The sequence below is a fragment of the Pan paniscus genome, chromosome 9 (genome assembly GCF_029289425.2).
Source record: "Pan paniscus chromosome 9, NHGRI_mPanPan1-v2.0_pri, whole genome shotgun sequence".
Lineage (NCBI taxonomy): Eukaryota > Metazoa > Chordata > Mammalia > Primates > Hominidae > Pan > Pan paniscus.
In genome coordinates, this window is record NC_073258.2 from 35,742,132 (window position 1) to 35,766,982 (window position 24,851).

At 42.7% G+C, this 24,851-nt stretch overlaps 1 protein-coding gene across 5 annotated transcripts in view; it reads left to right on the plus strand.

Annotated features, from left to right (window-relative positions):
- The window catches only part of KIAA1549L (KIAA1549 like), a 296,602-nt gene that overhangs the window by 145,213 nt on the left and 126,538 nt on the right, over positions 1-24,851 (plus strand). For 2 of the 5 annotated variants that reach the window (XM_034932382.4, XM_034932383.4), the window contains exons 1-2: positions 19,621-21,801; positions 22,214-22,825. In XM_034932382.4, the coding sequence (XP_034788273.1) occupies positions 19,902-21,801; positions 22,214-22,825 (2,512 nt within the window). In that variant the 5' untranslated portion in view covers positions 19,621-19,901. Of the gene's footprint in view, positions 1-19,248; positions 21,802-22,213; positions 22,826-24,851 lie in introns of those variants that run through there. The other 3 variants (XM_034932384.4, XM_003830391.7, XM_055094267.3) reach the window with 3 other exon arrangements.

Below are 24,851 nucleotides of genomic sequence, written 5' to 3' on the forward strand. Positions count from 1 at the left end.
GTCATGGGAGAAAATGATCAAGTACTGATATTAACATCTTACCTAAATTAACTTAGTGCCCCAAGAAGGCATTAGAACCAATCAGTATAATAATAATTTATGCCTGTAATCCCAGCACTTTGGGAGGCTAAGGCAGGAGGATCACTTGAGGCCAGGAGTTTGAGACCAGCCTGGGTAACAGAGAGAGACCATCTCTACAAAAACCTTATTTAAAAAATTAGTTGGGCCTGGTGGTGTATGTCTGTATTCCTAGCTACCTGGGAGACTGAGGCAGGAGGATCCCTTGGTCCTAGGAGTTCAAGGCTGCAATGAGCTATGATTGCGCCACTAAACTCCAGCCTGGGTGACAAAGTGAGATTCTCTCTCTCAAAAAAAAAAAAAAAAGATGGTCTTTACATACATTTGTTATAGCATTTTACAGTTTTCTTGGTGCACATCCTTATGTTGACTCATGTGAGTGCATCAGTAGATGAGTTCATGAATAAGCCTGGTAAGATATAATCTGAAATATGACAAAAGCAGAATAATTTGTCAGCCATGGAATGACAAAGAATGTGTTTTCTGATTCTACAATGGATTCTGTCTACCCATCAGTTCTTTGTTTTCTTCTCAGTGTCTGAAATTGCTAGGTCAATGACTTTAACTCTGGAATTCCCTCAAAGTGTTCTTCAGAGCTGCAGTTCCTTGGGATATTAACAGGTATCACACAAAAAAGAAACAAGAAGAAAGAGTTCTGCAGTCAACTCATTTGGGGATTTTCCAAGTTAAATAAAACTTTCGTTTACCACAGGACTTTTCAAAGCCCTTAGTGTATGCGTATGCCCTGTGAATCTCCCATAAGAGATTTTCTAAACTGCTTTGAATAGAGAACCCCTTTCCCCCCTCAAATCTATTTATTGGAACATATGTCTTGACATGATTATCTTTGCTTATTCTTAATTTTAGAGAATGTCAGGTTATCTGAATGCTCCTAATATACTAGAAGGATTATTTTCTTTTCAATATAACAAAATTCTCTGTGAGATGCAAAATGAATGAGACATTTTCTGCCTGTCATGTACCAATGTAGATGGTACAAGGCTAGGATTGCACATCATAACCTTTGAGAAAACACTGAGTCCTGAGTTTGGCGTAGGATCTTACTACTGGGTCCTTAAATGCAGTGAAAAGTCTTACATTCATTTGTGTGTATGTGCTTATGTTGACTGTCGTGGACTTGATAAAATTATTACATATTAATTGATAATTTATGTGTTATTAAATAATTTATTATATGTACACACATAATTTTTATATAATTGCACAGATGTGATCACAGGTTTCTGTTTTTTATGGCGGTCTTCCTCATGCCTCCTTCTACATTTTTGCTTGGCTGCATCATATTTATGTACATATTTTGATCATTGTTTTATTTATTTAGTAAATCTTGATTGGATTTTGGTACTAACTCAGCACTGGTTTCATAAAATGAATTGGGGACATTTCTGTGTATTTTAAAGGCCTGAATTAGTTCAATAACATTGGAATTACCTATTTAAAAAAAAATAGAATTCAGCTGAATATATCTGATCCTCCTACCTTTTTCTATGGTAAGTGGCTCCTTTTTCCTATGTTAATCTGTATGTTTAGGTTTTTCATTTCTGGATTAATTTTGATTATCGACATTATTCATTTCCTCTAGGGTTTCAAACTTTTTGCCAGAGTTGCAGGTGGAATTCGCTCATAATTATTTTATTTTCTTCTTTATCTGTAGTTGTCTCCTTTCTCATTCCTAATGTCTTACACTTCTGTTCACTCTATTTTTTTTTCTTAAACAGGCCTATGAAAGATTTACCTATTTTACTCTTTTAATTTTTCTTCCAAAAGACCCAAAGAGGTCTTTTGAACTTATTTATCCTTGCTGCTACTATTCTTTGTGTTATAATGCATTAGTTCCAGCTTTTATTTTTATTAGTTCATTTTTTGAGGCGAGAGGAATTTACTTTCTGTTTCTAATTTTTATATATGAATAAAGAGTTTCTTCTAAAAAGTCTCTTTTAAAATTAAAACATTTCAGTCTATAAATTTTCCTCTAGGTATAGCTTTTACTGTTCCAACTGAGTGTTGGGAGAGTGTTAAAAATTCTTTGACTTAAAAAATATGTATAAAGGGTATACATAAATGCTATATATATTTACGTATCTGCATGTGTATGCCTCTACTTTTTCCTCCCAGCATTTCAGTTAGAGTTAGATTTGTGATAAATCTTAATGGGAAAGTGCTCATTTTGTGACCATGATGAATAAGTCATTTTCAAAACCACATACCTGCTTGCAAAAATAAGCAGACTGGAGACTTTAGGGGAAAAATCTAATGCAGAAGCATAGTCCGTCTTATTAATGCCACTAAAGCCAGATGGATTGCCTAGATACTCATTGGAGAATTACAGTTAGAGAAAGGGGATTTATCATAAGAAATATGAACAACTTCCAGAGAAGACAGAAAAAGGTGACCAGATTTTTATAGGGGTGAAGAGGAAAATGGCAGATAGGAGACAGGACTAACATGCAGCTCCCACGTGGATGGACAGAACAGTGTGTGGGGACTCAAACCATGAACTTGAGCTCCAAGAACCACTACAGGAACATACCAGGAAAACCGAAATAATTCATAGAGTCTTTGAAAGAAGTGGCTTGCCACTGCAGACTCTGTAAGACAGCACAAAAACTGTGAGCTCCCAGAGTGTGAGAGGGGGAAAAGTTGGTCTCTGACACACATCCTGTATTTCTGGAGAACCTGAAAATACAGATCATGGGAGAAGGATTTAACCTTATCTAGAACTGAAATGGTTTTAAGGAGCTGAGAGAAATATAAAAATAGAAGAAGCAGCAGGAAGAACCCTATAGGGTCTTCCTAGTCCCTAGCTTGAGCCCAGGGAGAGCATTCCTGGCCTTATCTCGCAGGAGTCCTTGGGGAAGGCAGCCAGCAGAATTAGAGAGGAGCCACAGGTGATGGAAGCTTCTAGCTGAACTTTGTAATAATTTCGACCTAAGCATAAATTTTCCTGAGTAGAATCTGGTCGGGGTCGGGGGGTGGGGACGAATGGGAAGTGCATATATGAGTGCAGAAGTCACAGCCAAAGCTGCAGGCAGGCAGGGAGAGGTAAAGCCTGACAGCCCCACTTGCTTTCTCGGTGGAGAAGCTTGTTGTCTGGGGCAAGATTTCAGCTCTGCTCACCAGCTGCCTGGATGTATACTTGATGCTGTTGGTGAGGCATGGTGGGAATGAGACTGGCTTTGCTGGCTGTGTGGGAGCTGGGTGAGGCCTGTCACTGCTGGCTTCCCCCTCTTCCCTGGCAACCTGTATGACACAGCAGAGGCAGCCATAATTCTCCTGGGAACATAACTCTATTGGCCTGAGAACCACCCGCACCGCTGCCTCCCCCACATTCCCCACAGTTGCTGCAGCAAGCCCTGCCCAAAGAGAGTCTGAGTTCAGACCCGCCTACCCCAGCCCCACCTGATGGTTTTTCTCTACCCACCCTGGTAGCCGAAGACATAAGGTCTTGGTAGCTCTATGGCCCCACCTATTGCCTGAGAAACCCAAGTAAGTACTTATCTTGGCCAACATAGGGCAAGCTTATATCCCCCTTCTACTACTGCAGCTTATGCTCTCTTGAAAAGTGCCACCTCCTGTCTGGAGGCCAACCAATTCAAGCCATTACAGCAACTCATAACAGAACAACCCTGCTCCAAAGAAGGAGAAAACAACAGCTAATTCTACCGCCTGCAACATCCTGGGTAACCAGAAGTCCTGAGTCTGTCCATGTGACAACTTCACTGCTAGCATAACCAGCATTTGAGGAAACCAGCACACTAAATGAAACTACAACCAAGGACTCCCACAGAGTCCACTTCACTCCCCTGCCACCTTTACCAGAGCAGGTACTGGTGTCCATAGCTGGGAGACCTGAAGACGGATCACATCACAGGACTCTTTGCAGACATTCCCCAGCACCAGCCTGGAGTCTGGTAGCCCCGCTGGGTGGCTAGACCCAGAAGGGCAGTAACAATCACTGCAGTCTGTCTCTCAGGAAGCTCCATCCCTAGGGGAATGGGGAGAGCACTACATCAAGGAATCACCCCATGGGACGAGAGCCCTTGAGTTCCAGATTTTTCCACTGAAACTGTCTACCCAAATAAGAAGGAACTATAAAAGTAATTCTGGTAATATGACAAGGTTCTATAACACCCTAAAAGACCACATTAGCTCTCCAGCAATGGATCCAAACCAATAAGAAATCTCTGAATTGCCACATAAAGAAGTCAGAAAGTTGATTATTAAGCTACTCAAGGAGGTACCAGAGAAAAGTGAAAACCAACTTAAAGAAATTTAAAAAATAATAGAGGATATGGATGAAAAAGTCTCCAGAGAAATAGATATTATAAAGAAAAGACAATCATAACTTTTGGAAATGAAAGACATACTTACAGAAATGCAAAATACACTGGAAAGTTTCAACAATAGAATCAAGCAAGTAGAAGAAAGAACTTCAGAGCATGAAGACAAGGCTTTTGAATTAACCTAATCCAACAAAGACAAAGAAAATGGAATTGAAAAAATGAACAAAGCCTCCAAGAAATTTGGGATTATGTGCAAATGACCCAAACATAAAAATAATTGGTGTTCCCAAGAAAGAAGAGAAATCGAAAAGTTTGGAAAACTTATTTGAGAGAATAATTGAGGAAAATGGAGCAGAATAGAGAACCCAGAAATAAAGCCAAATACGTATAGCCAACTGATCTTCAACAAAACAAACAAACAACGTAAAATGGGGAAAGGACACCTTATTCAACAAATGGTGCTGGGATAATTGGCTAGCCACATGTAGAGGAGTGAAACTGGATCCTCATATCTCACCTATACAAAAATCAACTCAAGATGGATCAAGGACTTTAAGACCTGAAATCATAAAAATTATGAAAGATAACATTGGAAAAACTCTTCTAGACATTGACTTAGGCCAAGAGTTTATAGCAAGAACCCCAAAGCAAATGCAACAAAAACAAGGATAAATAGATAGGACCTAAGTAAACTAAAAAGCTTCTGCACAGCAAAACAAATACTCAGAGTAAATACAACCCACAGAATGTGAGAAAATATTCACAAACTTTGCATCTGACAAAGGACCAATATCCAGAATCTACAAGGAATTCAACAAATCAGCAAGAAAAAAACAAATAATTCCATCAAAAAGTGGGTTAAGGACGTGAATAGACAATTCTCAAAAGAAGATGGTACAAGAAAAGAAGATGGTACATATTACAAATGGTAATATGGTTGGGCTGTGTCTCCACCCAAGTCTCATCTTGAATTGTAGCTCCTATAATTCCTATGTGTCATGGGAGGAACCTGCTGAGAAGTAATTGAATCATGGGGGCGAGCCTTTCCTGTGCTGTTCTCATGATAGTGAATAAGTCTCACGAAATCTGATGGTTTTATAAAGGGGAGTTCCCCTACACAAGCTCTCTTGCTTGCTACCACTTAAGATGTGACTTTGCTCCCCATTCACCTCCAGCCATGATTGCGAGGCCTCCCCAGCCATGTGGAACTGTGAGTCAATTAAACCTTTTTTCCTTTATAAATTACCCACTCTCAGGTATGTCTTTATTAGTAGCATGAAAACAGACTAATACAAATGGCCAACAAACTATGAAAAAATGCTCAAGATCACTAATTATCAGAGAATGCACATCAAAACCACAATGCAATACCACCTTACTCCTGCAAGAATGGCCATAATTAAAAAATCAAAACATAAGAAATGTTGGTATGGATGTGGTGAAAAGGGAATACTTCTACACTGTTGGTGGGAATGTAAACTAGTACAACCACTATAGAAAACAGTATGGAGATTCCTTAAAGAACTGAAAGTAAAACTGCCTTTTGATCCAGCAATCCCGCTACTGGGTATCTACTCAGAGGAAAAGAAGTCATTGTATGAAAAAGACATTTGCACATGCATGTTTATAGCAGCACAATTCACAACTACAAAGTATGGAACCAGCCTAAATGCCCATCAACCAACGAGTGGATAAAGAAAATGATACATATAGATATACACCATGGAATACCACTCAACCATAAAAAGGAATGAAATAATGGCATTTGCAGCAACCTGGATGGAGCTGGAGACCATTATTCTAAGTGAAGTAACTTGGGAATGAAAAACCAGTGTACGTTCTCACTTATAAGCAGAAGCTAAGCTATGAGAATGCAAAGGCAGAAGAATGATGTAATGGACTCTGGGGACTCCGGGGGAAAGGTGTGAGGGTGGTGAAGGATAAAAGACTACACGTTGGGTACAGTGTATACTGCGTGGTTGATGGGTAAATCTCAGAAATCACCACTAAAGAACTTTTCCATGCAACCAAACAGCACCTGTTCCCCCAAAATTATTGAAATGTTTTTAAAAAATTTAAGAAACCAAAACTATTTTTTTAAAAAAGAAAAAGTTGACCACAAAAGTGGGAGTATAAGAATTTATTGGCTAGGCATGGTGGCTTATGCCTGTAATCTCAGCACTTTGGGAGGCCTAGGCAGGCAGACCACTTGAGCTCAGGAATTTGAGACCAGCCTGGCCAACAAAGCAAATCCCCATCTCTACAAAGAATACAAAAATGAGACGAGTGTGGCGGTATGTCCCTGTAGTCCAGCTACTCGGGAGGCTGAGGTGGAAGCATCATCTGAGCCCAGGAGGTTGAGGCTGCAGTGAGCCATGAGCATGCTACTGCACTCCAGCCTGGATGACAGAATGAGACCCTGTTTCAAAAAAAAAAAAAAAAAAAAAAATTATTATCAAGGTTTAGGCAAGAGATGCAGCTCAGAAACCTCTTAATTAGATTTTGCTCTTCTGGATGGCAATCATGATAACAAATGTTTATTGACTGCTGACATATACCAAGTTATGTTCCAAATACTCTTAAAGGATGAATGCCTTTAAGCCTCAAAACAGTCTTGTGAGACACATGTTATTATCCTCTCCTTAGAAAGGAGCAAACAGACACAGAGAGGTCATGTAACTTGCCTGAGTTTTTACAGCTGGAACAAGGCAATTGGATCAGGAACTCAGATGCTGTGTCTCCAGATCCCACATGCTAAACTGTGACACTTGACCACCTTCATGGTGAGGATCACAGCTTGTAAATCTTTTATGATGGGGTGATTTCCAGAGGAAGCATCCCGTAAATATTTGTGGAATAAATAACCAAATGATTGAGCAAATAAGGGAGATAACTGGCTATCATACTAAGCAGAAAGGGAAAAGTACTCTAATAGAGCTAAAAATAAGGAGTTGTGGGAAGAATGACATGTTAATTAGGGGACTTTCACTTAGAAGAGGTTTACATTTAGGCCTTTACAAAATGGTGTGAAGCCCTAGTAAGATGTTTAGTCTTTTTGCCCAATTCTCTAGGCCCCTATTACTGCTTTCTTTTTAAAGGTATGGTATTTTCTGTATCCTCAAAGTCTTTCTTGCCTAATGGATTTAAATGGACTCGACTCCCCTTTGGGCCATTAGCATCAAATAGTAAAAATTAATATGAAACCTTGGGGCCGGGCGCGGTGGCTCACGCCTATAATTCCAGCACTTTGGGAGGCTGAGGCGGGCGGATCATGAGGTCAGGAGATCGAGACCATCCTGGCTAACACGGTGAAACCCCATCTCTACTAAAAAATACAAAAAAAATTAGCCAGGCGTGATAGCAGGCGCCTGTAGTCCCAGCTACTCAGGAGGCTGAGTCAGGAGAATGGCATGAACCCAGGAGGTGGAGCTTGCAGTGAGCCGAGTTTGCGCCACTGCACTCCAGCCTGGGCAACAGAGCGAGACTCCGTCTAAAGAAGAAAAAAAAAATATATATATATATATATATATGCAAGATTTGCAAGTACCACTGTCCTAGTTTTAAAAGTCAGTTATTGGTAGTTAATTGTGTGTTCTGTGGTTGACTTTAAACTTATTAATGACCCTGTCAGAAAGATGCCAGGAGAAGAGGGAAGAACCCCCCTAAGTCCCATTGGTTTACTTTTCTTGACACAGATAATATATTTCCAAACAAGTGACCTTCTGTGTGTGTGATGTCCTAGCCCAAAAGAGGTCATTGTGGCTGCCCTACCTGCTGCATAGGGATTGTGATGACAAAATTAGGAGACACTGAAATTCTGAAAATTTATAATCAACCTGTATTGTAACAGTCGAGGATTGGTAAACAAATTATAATGCCACATCTTAGTGGAGATACTATGCAACCTTATCCAATATGGAAAAATGATTTTGCTATGTTAAAAGAGAAAAGGCAGTGCGAAGTTGGATGTGCATTGTGATCACAGGTCTGTCCAGCAAGCAAACCAAAGCTTTTCCAAGAACATCATCTGGAATTAAAATTTACCACAGTATGAGTCATGGTTTTCTTGATGGGGTGGGATGTGCACGTGGTCAGGGCAGAGGGAGGAATGGGATTCTTCTTCTTTTCTTTCTATTTTTCCATCTTTTCTAAATTTTCTGTAATGATCATGTAAACCCAGGTTAAAAAGAAGTGAAAGTGAAATTCTATTACTTTTAAAATGGGGAGGCAGAGAGGCCAGTTGCGGTGGCTCATGCCTGTAATCCCAGCACTTTGAGACGCCAAGGCAGGTGGATCTTTGAGGTCAGGAGTTGGAGAACAGCCTGATCAATATGGTAAAACCCCGTCTCTACTAAAAATACAAAAAATTTAGCCAGCCATGATGGCGGGTGCCTGTAGTCCCAGCTACTTGGGAGGCTGAGGCAGGAGAATTGCTTGAACATGGGAGGCGGAGGTTGCAGGAGCCGAGATTGCACCACTGCACTCCAGCCTGTGCGAGGAATGAGACTCTGTCTCAAAAAAATAAATAAGTAAAATAAAATGGGGAGGGAGAGGTATCAGCTTTATTTTTAAACCTGATTCCACAAAAGATTACCAACAAACTTTTTTAAAAAAGAAATAGCTGTGAAAGAGCTTTGAAAGTTAAAATGCTTCTATCAGTGCAGTCAACAGAATCTTCTATTTGCTGGCATCACTTCAAGGCATGGCAATTTGATTCTATTGACTGGTGTATTTCGTTTTAAAAAGCCCCAAGAGGAATCACGTTAGGCAAGAAGGTCCCAGGTGCCAAACTTCAGCACTTAGGGCCGTGGAAGGGTTTGGCGCGTAAGTGGGTTGGGTGTGGGTGGATGCTTCAGCATAGCTGTGGGTCTTAGTCCATCTCTTTTGACCTTCTGGGAACAGAAGCCTGACGGGTCTTGGTGATTTAGAGCTGTGCTCAGTAATGTTTGCCGAAAACAGCCCTGGAGAGAGACACATCATCAAACTCTGAAGAATGAGGCAGCTCTGTGGGCCCCAGTCTTCTCAGACCACTCTGGGAGAGTGGAGCCCACCCCAGATCTGGAGATGGAGGAAGACTGACTCCTTCCCACGTGGTGCAGAGAGCCTCGGCTCTGGAGTCCCAGGGCTGAGTCACACTAGGCTGCAGAATAACTCTTGGTGTGACCTTGACTAAGCCAGCCCTTGCCCTCTCTGAGCTCTGGTTTCCTCATTGGTAAAATGGAGATAATCTTCATTCTCTATCTCACGGGTACTGTGGAAGAACAAGGTGAGGTGATGGATATGAAAATATCCTGCCAACTATGAGGCATGCACAGATGTTTGAGATTCTGACAATCCATGATTTGCAGGGATTTCTGAGTTCTGACTGGAACCCTGGTCCTCTGAGCAAAACTTTGATGGCATCTGTGCCTAGCCTGGACTGAACAAATAATGATAATAATAATAACAGCAACAGTAGTAACACTTTTTGACCACTATATGCTCTATAAGCACTATTCTAAGGACTTTACGTGTATCAGCTCATTTTAACCCTTAAAACCATTCGTGAGGTAAGTACTGTAATTATCCCCATTTTACAGATAAGGAAACTGACACACAGAGATGTTAAGTAACTTGTCCAAGGTTACTCAGTTAGCAAATGGAGAAGTGGGATTTGAATCCAGCCAGTCTGATTCTAGGGCCTGATCAAAAGCTGCAGATATTTTTCTCTGACATACAAGGGAGAGGAGTTTGGCATCTCCATGAATGTTTCTTAATTGGTTTCCTTTGTTTATTTTGTTAAAGAGCTATTAGTGATCTAGTTTGCTTTTCTTTAAGTGCTGCCGTTAAGGAAACCTGCCAGTGGGCAGTGAATAGGACAAAGTGGATTGTCTTGTGACTGTTGTGGGAAATGCAGCCATGCTTATACTGACACCTTGGGAAGATTTTCTTCTCCCTCAGTGTTTCCAGCAGTCAAAGAAAGGGACACTGCTGATTGAGAAAGAACCACCACCGTGGCTGGATTACAGGAGTAGTTTTGAGCAAACCAGGAAGCAATCCAGGGCAGCATTGAACCTGAAGGGAGAATACTCCTTAAGTAGCAGACTCTGGGGTCTGTGATAAAAGCATCATGACCAGGGGACTGATATAGCCCTAGGCCTGACGGGGGAGAGGTTCAGACAGGAGGTAACAGCGGAAGGGGATCCTGATCAGTACATGTGCACTTCCTTGAGGTTAAAGTTCTGTTTGCTACATGGCGGGAATAATTAGAGTGTAGCAGCATCACAGCCCGGGTCTGAGTCTTGTGTACAAGAACTGAGAATGATAAACTAGCAGCGCGAAGAGCCTCAGGAAGACGGAGGCCTGAACAATCTGTCATTATGCATGTGGTTCCTGAGATGTGGGGAGTCTCAGGAGGCAGTTTGCACTGTTTTTTGACATTAGTCAATAACAGGTTCTGTGTGTCCAAACCTGGCTAAGCACTTTCTTAATTCCTTTTATGTTTCACAGTGATAATAAACTGCTCTCTGATGCGTTTAGTTCAAGGCTAAGTTTAACATTCATGGGATTCTATGCAAATTGGCAAAGCACAGAAAAACATTTGATACTTACCCTGCGTGTGCATACATGCACGTGATCCTAATTTGTGGAAGTTATTGAGCCTGATAGCCTTACCGGAGTGACTTGTCACTTTCCTGAAGCTCTGAGAATCATGGTTTTATTTCAGCTTGTCTGGCTCAGACAAGCTTAGTGAAAATGTATGTGTATAAATTGTGTATTGAATAGGGTTTTGTATGACTACCCATTCTTGTCTCCTTGAGATGGGAGGGATGACTCATTTTAACTTTTTATTATTTTGAGAGTCTTTATCTTGCTTGCTTTCACCCTTGTTTCCAACATAAATCCATCTCTGTTTCCTATCTTTCCTCATCCAGCACCTCCTTAAATTTCTTATCATTTAAGCTACTTTCCAGCAAAATTCTTTAGACTACTAATTCCCCCTTGTGGGAAACGCTGTCGGTCCAAACACAAGGGGATTGTTGGCTTGTCCCTGGATGGGCAATTATTGTAAACATTCAGAAAAGGCAGCCAGTTTGGGGCTTGTGCAGCAAACCATTTCTGTTTGTCTGCCTCTCATATGTGTAGGATTTACCTTTGCTTTCCACAATTTTTTTTTTTGAGACGGAGTCTTGCTCTCTGGAGTGCAGTGGTGTGATCTTGGCTCACTGCAATGTCTGCCTCCCAGGTTCAAGTTATTCTCCTGCCTCAGCCTCCCGAGTAGCTGGGATTACAGGTTCCCACCACCACGCCCGGCTAATTTTTTTTTTTTTTGTATTTTTTGTAGAGATGGGGTTTCACCATGTTGGTCAGGCTGGTCTTGAACCCCTAACCTCAAGTCATCTGCCCCCCCCCGGCCTCTCAAAGTGCTGAGATTACAGGCATGAGCCACCGCACCTGGCCGCTTTCCACAATTTTTTTGAAGACTATTACCGTATTTGTGAGCAAACAGTAATTCATGTCATTTAGTCTAAGTAGAAGAAAGTCATGGTTTTTTGGGGGAAAGGAGAGACACTGGGGAGTCAGTGTATTGATAAAAACTAAAATTCTGTAATTTGACTAGAATGGCTTAGTATTTTTTTTTTCTTGAAAAATGGAATTAAAAAATAAGAGTACAGCCTGTTTCATAGCAACATTTCAATGTGTTTGCTGGTGTGGTTTTGTTTCTACTCTTGCAAAGCTCTGTTTTCTCTTTAAATAACTTCCTCCAAGTCTCAGGTGCTATGTTACAATCTTTATTTCATGACTCATTCTCTATGATGTTCCAAACAAACTTACTGACTTGTGCTGCTTTTTGACTGTCTTGATGGCAAACTCTCACCATTCTTTATGCTATTCTTCAGTCATGATACCTTGTGATCTCCCTTCTTCCTACTCTCCTGCTTCACCATACAACATTCCAAAGCTCCCTGCTTCCTACCTGTATTAGTTTTCTATTGCTGTGTGACAAATCCCCACAAGCTTTGTGGCTTAAAACAACATACATTTATTATCTCACAATTTCCATGAGTTGAGAGGCTGGACACAGCTTATCTGCACAGGGTCTCACAGGGCTGCATACATGGTATTGGCTGGGCTGTGTTCTCATCTGGAGGCTTGGCTGGGGAAGAATCCACTTCCAAGCTCACTCAGGTTGTTGGCATAATTCATTTCTTTGTGGCTGCCAGACTGAAGGCTTTAACTTATTTCTGCCTATCAGCTCTAAGAGGCTGTTCATGGTTCCTAGAGACACCAGTAGTTCCTAGAGGCCACCCACAGTTCTCACCAGCTGGGCTTTCCCATTGTGGCCTCTTACTTTATCAAGGCACCAAGAAGAAGTCTGCTTGCAATATGGGGTATTATATATGATCATATAATCACAAGAGTTACATCCCATCTCCTATTCTGTTGTTAGAAGAAATCACAGGTTGGCTGGGCATGGTGGCTCATGCTGGTAATCTCAGCACTTTGGGAGGTCATGGCGGGAAGATCACTTGAGCCCAGGAGTTCAAGAGCAGCCTGGGTGACATGGCGAAACCCTGTCTCTACAAAAAATACAAAAATTAGCTGGGCTTGGTGGTGCGTGCCTGTCGTCCCAGCTATTAGGGAGGCTGAGCTGAGAGGAACCCTTGAGTCCAAAAGATTGAGGCTGCAGTAGGCCATGATCACACCGCTGCAATCTAGCCTGGGTGGCAGAGTGAGACCCTGTCCCCCCTCCAAAAAAAAAAAAAAAGAAAAAAAGAAAGTCACAGGTTCTGCTCATACCCAAAGAGAGGGGATCACAAAAGGCATGACCACCAGGAGATGGAGATCATGGGGTCACATTAGAGTCTGCCTGACATACCACCTAGATCAAATTTTTACTTCACTGCCTTCCTAAAGTGTGTTTTAAGTTCTCTGTAATTTGGTTTTGCCCTATTTCTCCTAATTTATTTTCTCCTTCTCCCCAATAAACATCAGCTATCTCTCATTTCCTCCTCAAAATTTGTCTTTCTGTCTTATGGCCTTCCATAATGTAACTTTAATTAATACAGATATGTTTTACCTAATTAGCATAGACATAATTCTAAAATCTTATATATAAAGCAAAATTATTTTTCATTGAAGTGAAGGGTTCTTAACCAATTTTTGGCTTCTGAATCCTTTTGAAAATCTGATTAAAGCTATAGAGACTCATTTCCCAGAAGTGAGGGACACGACCACACATATACTATTTCAGTTATTATTACAGTACAACAAACCACCCCTGGCTCAGTGCTGTAATACAACAAGCATTTTATTATGCCCATGGTTTTGGGGATTCAGACAGGGCACAGTGTGGATGGCTTTTCCCTGCCTCATGATGTCTGGGCCTCAGTTGGGACGATTCAGACAGCTGGAATGATTCAAATGGTTAGGGGAAGAATGGTCTGGAGGTTTCCTCATTCATGTGTCTGTTTTCTGGGCTGGCATGCCAGGCAGGCTTGGCTCAGCTGGGACTGTGGATTGGAGTGGTCAGGCATAGCCTCTCCACGTGGTGTGGGCTGCTCACAGAGTGGGGGCTGGCTTCCAGGAGAGAGAGAGGGAACATCCCAAGAGCGAGCATTCCAGGAGACCAAGCTAAAGTGGCTTGGCCTTTGATGATGTTGCTTTGGAAGTCACGTGGCATTATTGGTCAAACAGACTCAAGCCCACTCAGATTCAAGGAGAGGGGACATAGACACCACCTCTTAATGGGAGGCGTAAAGGAGAAAAAACTCAAAACATTGCATGTGTAAACACAAACTATTTAAATCAATAATAGAATCTGGAACTCTGAGAATTGAAAGGGACCATAAAGGAGGATCTGTTTCCATCTCCCATGCAGGGCTCAACTCCTCTTTACAACATTCCCGTCGTCTTGAGCCTGGACCACTGCAGGTGTTTTCTAAGCACTCTGCCATCAGCCGTTGTCTCTTTCCCGTCTGTTCTTCATGCCAGGATGGTTTTTCCAAAACAGAAATTTGCTCCTATGCATCACCTGCTCGCATCCTCCCCATCAAACTAAAACCTACAATGCTGCAGAGGGAGGTGATGGCTACTGGAGCAATGGTCCGGCTGTCGCCTCCCTCTGCAGCCTTAATCTTGCCCACCTGCTGTTCTTGATCTAGCTGTGGTTACCTTTTATCAGTTCCTTGTACTCATGATGCCTCTTCCTGCCATAGGGCCTTTGCATATGCTTGTTCCTTTATGTGGAATGCTTTTCCCTACCCTCTTTCCTTGGTTAACTTTTATTCATTCTTTGGATCTTGATAGTCACTTCCTCAGGGATGTGCTTTCTGACCTCCCTGATCAGATCACAGGACTATGGATCTTTCATCTGTAACATCATTTTTCATTTGAAAAATGCTGGTGTCCATATCTCCCATAGAACTGTGAGTTCCATGAAGCTGGAGACCATGTATGTTTTTCCTTAAGACGTTGCTTAACCCAGTGTCTGGCATACAACAGGCATTTGCAGATGGAAGGTAGAAAAGGAGGGAGGGAAGAAAGGAAGGAAGGAAAGGTGAGATGAGATGAGTGAACCTAAAATATGCACTTTGGGGAATTTCTAATGGTGGAGAATTCACTGACTTTAAGCTAGCTCATTTGGTTTTCAGTAGTTTTAATAATTAGGGAAATGTTCTGTTATTATTAAGTTCTAATCTCTCTCTCTTTATACCTTCTTCCCACTGTCCCTAGTTCTGTCCCTGGAGCACTAAATAACACATCCAGTTTCTTCACATGTTTTAGGGAGATTGTGGTTTCTTGAATCAGTCTTTTCAAATGTTTACTGACATAATTAATACCTGCTATAACAGTGAAGGGTAGGTAAACTGATACCCCAGGGTCAATGACAGGCACAGACATGTCTTTGAAGACCTTAGTTTTATCTTGGATCAGTCATTTGAATTTTGCATTCTACTGAAGAATGTATATTTATCTTTATATATGAGTATGTTTCCCCTAAATGTTTAAATAAAATTGATACTTTGGAATGATATGTGTATTAGTCCGTTTTCATGCTGCTGTAAAGACATACCTGAGACTGGGTAATTTATAAAGGAAAGAGGTTTAATTGACTCACAGATCAGCATGGCTGGGGAGGCCTCAGGAAACTTACAATTATGGTGGAAGGTGAAGGGGAAGCAAGGCACCTTCTTCACAAGGTAGCAGGAAGGTAAAGTGCTGAGTGAAGTGGGGAGAGCCCCTTATAAAACCAGATCTCGTGAGAACTCACTCACTATCCTGAGAACAGCGTGGAGGAAACTGCCCCAATGGTTCAAGGACCTCGACCTGGTCTTTCCCTTGACATGTGGGGATTATGAGGATTACAATTCCAGATGAGATTTGGGTGGAGACACAAAGCCTAGCCATATCAATATGCTTTTGCAGTCATCAAGTTTTGAGTACCACCAGGGATCTCCTCACTCCAGTGTGCAAATGGGGACTCTCCCTTTATTAACCGTTTTCCTTTTTATAATGTAAAACACCTCCAAAAAGATCATGTACTAGCACATATCAGTTTCTTAATGTTTTTCTTAAGATGTGACACTCAGAAATCATCCCAGCTGACCAGGTATGCGCTGAGTAGGGCAGAGAATGGTGAACCTGATCCCCTTGAAAATCAACTAATTTTTAAAAATTCAACCTATAATGGTGGTTATCTCTGGGGAGAAGAAAGACAGAGGGAACCCAGAGAGATACCAGGGACAGGGCTCTAAAAATATTGACTCTTGTTAAGCTAAGAGGCACATGAGTGTTCATTTCATATAGATATTTTCTAAATATAGATACTTCCATAAAGATATTTTACATGTAGATATTATTTTCTAAGTATGAACTATTCTTCTAGTTAAAGAGTAAAAAAAATTAATGTAACCTAAGGATTTGTCATTTCCTTGCCGGCCTATATTTCTCTTCTAGTTCATAAGGAACTCTAGTCAACTCTGCCTACAGATAGCATAGGCTATTCTTAAAGGGAAGTGCCCCCGTCCTGTTCCTGTCTAGGTAATTTTTGGACTAAGGGCAAGCCTTTCTGTTTAATCCTAATATATGTCTTCCTTTAGTAATAATTTCAGTCTGTTGACATGTCTTTGAAACATGTTTTTCTGAAATTCTTCAAATCAGTTCTGAATTTGGCATCATTTGGTAATTCAGTGAACATGCTTTCTCCCTTGGCTTTATGTGGATCATTGAGCATTTTTTTTAAGTCAGTCATTTCTGAGGTTAAATATTTCTGAGAAATATCCCAAACATGTTGCAGCAGTCAAATATGTTTGAGAAATATTGGCTAAACAAAGTTTAATTAAACCATCCAATATCCTATTTATTAATTTTTTACTATATACCTCTTATGTTTTCTTGACTATGAGAGTTTTCTGAGCCTTTATTTACATGATGATGGGAATATGCCCACATAAATTCCAAATCTACTCTGGTATCACTTTCTGAATAGGTTAGGGTAAGGTAGGTTATGTTTCAATGACAACCTCCAAATTGCAGTGACATAAAATAGCAAAGGCTAACTTCTTGCTCGTGCTACCTATATATCCTTTGTCAGCAGAGTCCATAGGGGATGCAGGCTGGTGAACCAGCAAACACTTTGAACATTGCTACTTTCTTCTTTCTCTTCTTTCTTTGCCTCCTCCTTCTGTTTTTCAGTAGCAACTTCCTGAAATATGTTGCTAGGTTTTGTTTCTTTTTGTTTTGTTTTGCTATGGAGAAAGAAAGTTCCGGAGAGTCTTCCTCCAGCACTTAAATGTTCTAGCCCAGAAGTGACACTTGTCATTTCTGCTTACAAACTCATTGGCTGGAACTAGTTACATGGCCCCCATCAACCACAGAAGTATCCAAGACGTTCAGTCCTCCCATGGGCTTAGAAGTGGGAGAGCCGGAAAGATATGGTCAGCATCATTAATGACTTTCACATGTGAATCTCAAGCACTTCTCAAGATTGTTCATAGAAACTTTTCTTCATGAGACATTTGGAATACTGTGCTTCATAGGAGCTATCTTGGGAAACACTAGTTTCTAGTCTGGAAAACAACAAGGTCCAGTAGAAGCAAATCCACTAGAGACTGTCTTTCTTCACTTCAGCATGGAGTTTTCCATCAGTCTCTCTTGGCCGTGGTCATTCAGTCAGTTACAGAACCCTTGGTATTAGCCCCCATTCCTCCATCCTATTTGCAGAATTTTTTTTGTGTGTGTGTGTGTGAGTTTGCAAAACTTCCTGCTGAAAGCAAAAGCTGCTCAGCCTGTAGCATCCTTTTCCTGAGTTACAAGGCTATATAACTGAAACAAGATGAATTTGTTTTGATTCTTGAATCCATGAGTTGGACTCATGGTTGAATCCATTTAAACAAAGGTACAAAAGAAGAAATCCTACACAGATTTCACCTGACATCCACATAAAAGTGGATTCTAAAGTTTAACTGAAAAATATAAAAATGCAAAAGTACCTTATACAGATGTTATATTTACCCATATAAGTAACCAGATAAGACTGCATGCAAAGTGTGAAATTGAGGCTATCTAGGAGATAAGCAACATGAACAGGGAGGATTGAGGCATGAAAGCAGCATCCACCTTCTGTGTAAAATTGCAAGTGTCTGAGGGGGGAATACCTCCTTAGGCTGCATGTGGTAACATAGAAACACAATTTCCATTGCAAACCATGAAGCAGTTCCTAAGGAGGGCATGCATTTTAATGAAATACTATGCAGACTTTAGTGTCTTGGAGCTATATATGCATTTTACCACTTATTTCTATTTGAGGTGGGCCAGTGGAGGCCAGAGGGAGCTTTGGCTCTTCAGAAAGCACCCCAGTGATCCTGATCCTGGTGATCAGGAGACAGTCAGGCTGAGCTGGGCATATGATTACGGCCTGCCTAGGAGATGGAGTTGGTTTCTCTTATAAAATCAAGTCAACAAACCTGATGTAGTATTGGCTTATACCCTGATGAGTTCTAAAAATGATGGAAGGCCAATTTCTTGGGTGTCTGTAAATCCCAAGAATGGGGAATTTTAAAAACAAGAAAAGGAAGAATGAGAAAGGAATTTTTCAGAATATTGCCTAATTCAGAGTGAACTTCTAGCTTTCCAAGAGTTGTTTCCTCACCTCCTTTTTAGCGGAGGTCACCAGCTTATGCCCTGCCTCCTTGTCTGTCTGCCTGTGGGGCCACACATGAGTGTTGATAGTTCTGGCCTCTGCAGGTGCTTATAGTGACACCAGGCCCTGTGAGAAGTGTCTCCTTCCTGGTTTTTCTTTCTGAAATAGCCTAATCTGAAAGAAAATCTCCTTTGCTATTTGACATGGCATGAATGATAGCACCTGGAATCCTTTTAAATCCAGGAAGATAAATATGTTTCATTGGAGCCATCTTTCCAAACGCAGACAACCTCAAATATTTCATATGAGATGCCTCAGGGTCCTAAAAAAGATTTGTGCTTGAATACACAGTTCTTCTTTAGTTTCATGCATTTTGGTTTCCTGGATGAGGTTATTTTGGTGTCATTGGCCATGGCAGTTGACCACATTCAGCTTTGCAGGTTTCACAGTCCATGCCTTGTAGGTGGTACCAAAACAATTTTTTAATACACAAGTATTTTCCACATCTTTCCTTAAGCATCACTTCATCAGAAACTGCTTCCCACCAACCCTGCCCTGTAGGTTCACTGCAACATTTTCCTACTTGATATTATGTAATTTGTTGTTTGACTCTGTTTCCTGAGCCTTCTGTGATGGGTCCGGGCAGAGCCTGTCTTGCACACACCTTTGTCTCCAGCACCTGACCACAGCAGGCACTTCGTGAGCATCCAACACCTGACGGCCTGATATTTTGTTTCACAGGAACAGACAATCTACAGATGAATGTCACCCGGACTCCAGAGTCATTTCCTCCTGGGAAATTGTTACCAATTTCACCAACATGGCCTTTCACAGAAGTCAAGTCTTCCTCAGCAGCAGACAGAATCAAGACCGTGCTGGGACAGTCCTCTGACAACACAAGCTTGCCACAGTCAGCCCGAACCCCTGCGTCCAAGACACACCACAGAACTAGGGCTCACGCGGACTTCTCTTCTTCCCTTTACCAAGGAAGCGGACATAGCGCCTCCCTCGAACCTTCCAAGGATTCTACTGAGTCCCTGGTCCAACCGGGGCCTAAAGGGGGACAAGAAGCAGCCGATGTGTCAGGTTTGCCTCTCACCAGCATGCTCCCCTCGTTGTCCACAGTCCCATCAGGGACATCCTTCAGTGCTGTCCCCCCATCCCAGCCAGTATGGGCAGGGACTTCCTCCATTTCAAAGCATCCCCCAAGGTCAGACATTCCCCCACTCCTCCCTCCACCTCCATCCTCTTCATTGGCTCCTGACTCACCTCATTCCATCATCTCTGAGCCAGCAGAGCAATCCCCCAAAGTGCTGTTAGTTCCCCAAACAGCTCCAGCTGACCCCTCTTCAGGTCAGAACATAGCTAATCCCCTAATCCCATTTTCTGATGAAATGGACCACACTCCATCCCAAAATGCCCAGGATCTCATAGGCATCCCTCATCTAGGTGTTTCTGGATCCTCAACAGAATGGCATTCCGAGCTGTCCCCAACAGAGGGTCCCCATTCAGCAGGCTCATCCACACCTGGGTTTTTGAGCCCCATGGCAGAACTGTCCCATCCGTCTCCCCCTCCCCCAGCACTTGGAAGTCTTCTTCAGCTTCCAGATGGAAGCCCCTCATGGTCAATGTTGGAAGCGGCTTCAGGTCCTGCATCCACCCAGCAGATCAAAGCTGGGGTGCCTGGAAGAGTACACAATGGGGTGTCTTTGCCAACTTTTAAGAATACAGAAACAGCGACCCATGAGGCTGAGCCTCCACTTTTCCAGACTGCAGAATCAGGGGCCATAGAAATGACCAGCAGAAAGCTAGCCTCTGCCACTGCAAATGACTCTGCTAACCCGCTGCATTTGTCAGCAGCTCCAGAGAATTCCAGAGGGCCCACCCTTTCGGCAGAACACACCTCTTCTTTGGTGCCTTCTCTGCATATCACCACACTGGGTCAAGAGCAAGCCATCCTTGCTGGGGCGGTTCCCGCATCACCATCAACTGGGACAGCCGACTTTCCCTCCATACTTAGTTTCCTCCAGCCCACAGAGAATCATGCCTCCCCATCTCCTGTGCCAGAAATGCCCACTCTTCCAGCAGAGGGCAGTGATGGGTCCTCTCCTGCAACTAGAGACTTGCTCCTCTCAAGCAAAGTTCCTAATCTTCTTTCTACATCTTGGACATTTCCCCGGTGGAAAAAGGACAGTGTGACAGCCATTTTAGGGAAAAATGAAGAGGCAAATGTGACGATTCCTCTCCAGGCCTTTCCAAGGAAAGAGGTTTTGAGTCTTCACACTGTAAATGGATTTGTCTCTGATTTCAGCACCGGTAGTGTCTCATCTCCCATCATTACAGCACCAAGGACGAATCCCCTTCCTTCAGGATCACCTCTACCTTCCATACTCTCCATACAAGCCACCCAGACTGTTTTCCCATCTCTTGGCTTTTCCAGCACCAAGCCAGAGGCTTATGCAGCTGCTGTGGACCATTCTGGGTTGCCAGCTTCAGCTTCCAAACAGGTGAGAGCATCGCCCTCCTCCATGGATGTATATGATTCCTCAACAATAGGAGACATGAAAAAGCCAGCAACCACAGATGTTTTCTGGAGTTCTCTTTCAGCAGAAACTGGATCTCTTTCCACAGAATCAATAATATCTGGCTTGCAGCAGCAAACAAATTATGATTTAAATGGACACACAATTAGCACCACAAGTTGGGAAACTCATTTAGCTCCAACAGCTCCTCCCAATGGTTTAACTTCAGCTGCCGATGCCATAAAATCTCAGGATTTCAAAGATACTGCTGGGCATTCAGTGACTGCAGAAGGGTTTAGCATTCAGGATCTAGTCCTTGGTACAAGCATTGAGCAGCCTGTGCAACAGTCAGACATGACCATGGTTGGAAGCCATATAGACCTCTGGCCCATAAGCAATAACAACCATTCCAGAGACTTCCAAACAGCTGAAGTTGCATATTACTCACCCACAACTCAACATTCCGTGTCTCATCCTCAGCTACAGTTGCCCAACCAGCCAGCACATCCTCTTTTGCTAACCTCACCAGGACCAACTTCTACAGGTAGCTTGCAGGAAATGCTTTCAGATGGAACAGATACAGGTTCTGAAATTTCCAGTGACATCAATTCATCACCTGAGAGAAATGCTTCCACACCATTCCAGAACATCTTGAGATATCAGTCTGCTGCTGAATCTTCTATATCGACCAGTGTCTTTCCCAGGACCTCCTCCAGAGTGCTGCGGGCTTCTCAGCACCCCAAGAAATGGACAGGTGCAGCCACTAATGCAGGTAGTTTGTTTCCCAGTACCCCCAAAACAGGCATGACTGCTTTTGTGGTCAAAGCATCTTCAAGCTCAACGCAGATACCAGCTTTGCTCTGAAGGAGCTCATACCCCCTATCAGGAATGAGTTAGTAGCCCCAAGTAGTCACCTCATTGATCCTGTGCCCACCTGAGCTTTTGAAACTATTCACAATGTAAGCATCCTTGCTATCAACCATAGCTGTGCTGTAAGTGGCATTCTTGTTATGGTTAATCAACTTTATGAGTCTAGAGTTGTTTTGCCTAAGTTCTGTCCGCTGCAAGCCCAGATTGCAGAGACTTCACCCTAGCAAATCCATAAGTTACATCCATTCATCATCAGAACAAGTGACACGTGCATTCCAAGCCAATGACAAACTTTGTTTTTTCTCTCTTTACAGCGGACACAGTATCATCTAAGGTAGAGCCAACAGCAGCAGCTGCCGTCACATTGTTTCTGAGGAAATCAAGTCCACCTGCACTGTCTGCAGCCCTGGTTGCTAAGGGCACCAGCAGCAGCCCTTTGGCCGTGGCCTCAGGACCAGCTAAGAACAGTTCGATGACTACTCTTGCTAAAAATGTCACAAACAAGGCCGCATCTGGCCCAAAGAGGACACCAGGGGCAGTCCATACAGCCTTCCCATTCACACCAACCTACATGTATGCAAGAACAGGACATACCACGAGCACACATACAGCCATGCAAGGAAACATGGACACTGCCTCTGGCCTGTTGTCTACAACTTACCTCCCCAGGAAACCACAAGCCATGCACACCGGCCTCCCAAACCCCACCAACCTGGAGATGCCCAGAGCATCCACGCCACGCCCACTGACAGTCACGGCCGCGCTGACATCCATTACAGCCTCAGTGAAGGCCACCCGGTTGCCACCATTGCGAGCAGAAAACACAGATGCTGTCCTTCCTGCTGCATCGGCTGCAGTGGTCACGACTGGCAAAATGGCATCCAACCTGGAGTGTCAGATGTCCAGTAAGCTCCTGGTGAAGACAGGTATGAGACCACTGTTCTGATCTGAAAGCAGCAAGCCTGGCCTCAGAGATGTAACAATAATGTTTATTTTAGATCAGTGGTCCTCAACCAGGGGAGATTTTTCCACCCTCCCCCAGGGACATTTGGCTATGTCTGGAGACATTTTTGGTTGTTATGCTTGATGGCTGGAGATACTACTAAAATCTGGTGGGATAGAGACTGGGGATACTGCTCAACATCTTACAATGCACAGAACAGCCCCAACAACAAAGATTTATCCAGCCTAAAACATCCATAGGGCCAAAGTTGAGAAACCATGAGCTTTAGCAAGTGTTACAGGAGAGAGGGCCTGATGTGGCATGGATTCTAGTCCTAGGATCAGTCCTGATATCAGAAGTCCCAGGAAACCATGGTTCTGCCAGTGGGTCTAAGAATGCAAAGGTACCATTTTGCATCAGTGATGTCTCACATGAATGAATGATGTGCTTTGTAAAATACAACATCTTGGGAAGTGCTACAGAGTTCAGAAAGGCTTTTGTCATGCATTTTTTCAATTAGCTGATAGCAAAAGCACAGCTTCTGCACACTATGTGGGAGCCCAGGATTTCTTTTGATGTTAGAAAGACTTTCTTGAAAAAGTGGGATGGGCAGCACCAGAATTGTGAGCAAGGATGGAATGCTGTCTTTTAAGCCCCCATTCCCCAGCTGTAGCAAAGCAGGCCTAGAATGCATGGAGAGCTTTTAATAGTGTGGCGATGTTTGCTATAAAAAAAAATTAGACAAATTATTTGAAAGAGCATGCCAATGTTGAATGCTCACATCCTGCCTTCCTCCTCACCCCACAAAGAATTAAATGAAATTATATCTTGAGACATATCCTATTCTAAAATGGGAAATTGTGAAATTAGGCATAGCAAAAATTACAGTATCTCTCTCTGTTTCTCAAGAAATTATACCATCTGGGTTTCCACTCTCTGTCCCTGCTCCATTCCACTCTCCTCTGGGTGGCAGGCAGCCCTGGCCCCTCAGAGGCAGAAGTTGGAAACATTCTCTTCTCTGTCTTCTTCCCAGCCCCCCCACCAACCCAGCTACATCTAATCAATCACCAGTTCCTTTCACTTCTACCTCCTGGATACACCTTCTCTCCATCCTGTTTCACACTGCCACTTCCCTAGTTCACACTGTCATCATCACTCACCTAAATTTCTGTAACAACAGCCACATTTATCTCTCTGCCTTCAGAGTCCCACCTCTTCAATCTGTTCTCCAGTCTGTAGTCAAGAACCTTCTAAAATGCATTCCTTTGCTTAAAACTCATTTCCCATTGCCCTTAGGACCAAGCTTAAACTTGTATATACAGTAGTCCCCTCTTATCTGCAGGGGATCTATTCCAAGACCCCCAGTAGATGCCTGAAACTGCAGGTAGTACCAACCCCTATGTCAGCTATGAATTTTCCTACTCATGCATACCTATGATAAAGCTTAATTTATAAGTTAGGTGCAGTCAAGGTCAACAACAACCAGTAATAAAATAGAACAAGTATAACAATAGACTGTAATAAAAGTGATGTGAATGGGGTCTTTCTTTCCCTCTCTTTGACTCTCTCAAAATATCTTATTGTACCATACTCACCTATTTTCAGACTGTGGTTGACTGCAGTAAATAAAACCATGGAAAGAATACTGTGGCTAAGAGGGAACTGCTGTATACTGAAATATTTTGCTTCTTTCCCCTGCGCCTTTGCGCTTGGTACTCCCTCTGCTGAGAGTGGGTGAGGGCAATCTCTTCCTCCTTGTCAGATTTCACTCTTGTGATCCTTCAGAACTTAGCTGAAGCATCAGTTCCTATGGAAATTTTCCCTGATCCCCATCCCTTTACCAGACTCAGGGCTGGGTGCTCCTCCTAGGAGCTCTGGCAGCGTCCTAGGTTTCCCTTCAAACAATACCTGTCACTTTCAATCCCAAATACCTGTTCTCTGTCCTTTGTCTCCATCCCACTTGCGAGGTGGGGATGGCACCTTCCTGATCCGGGGTTGTTTGAGGCTGC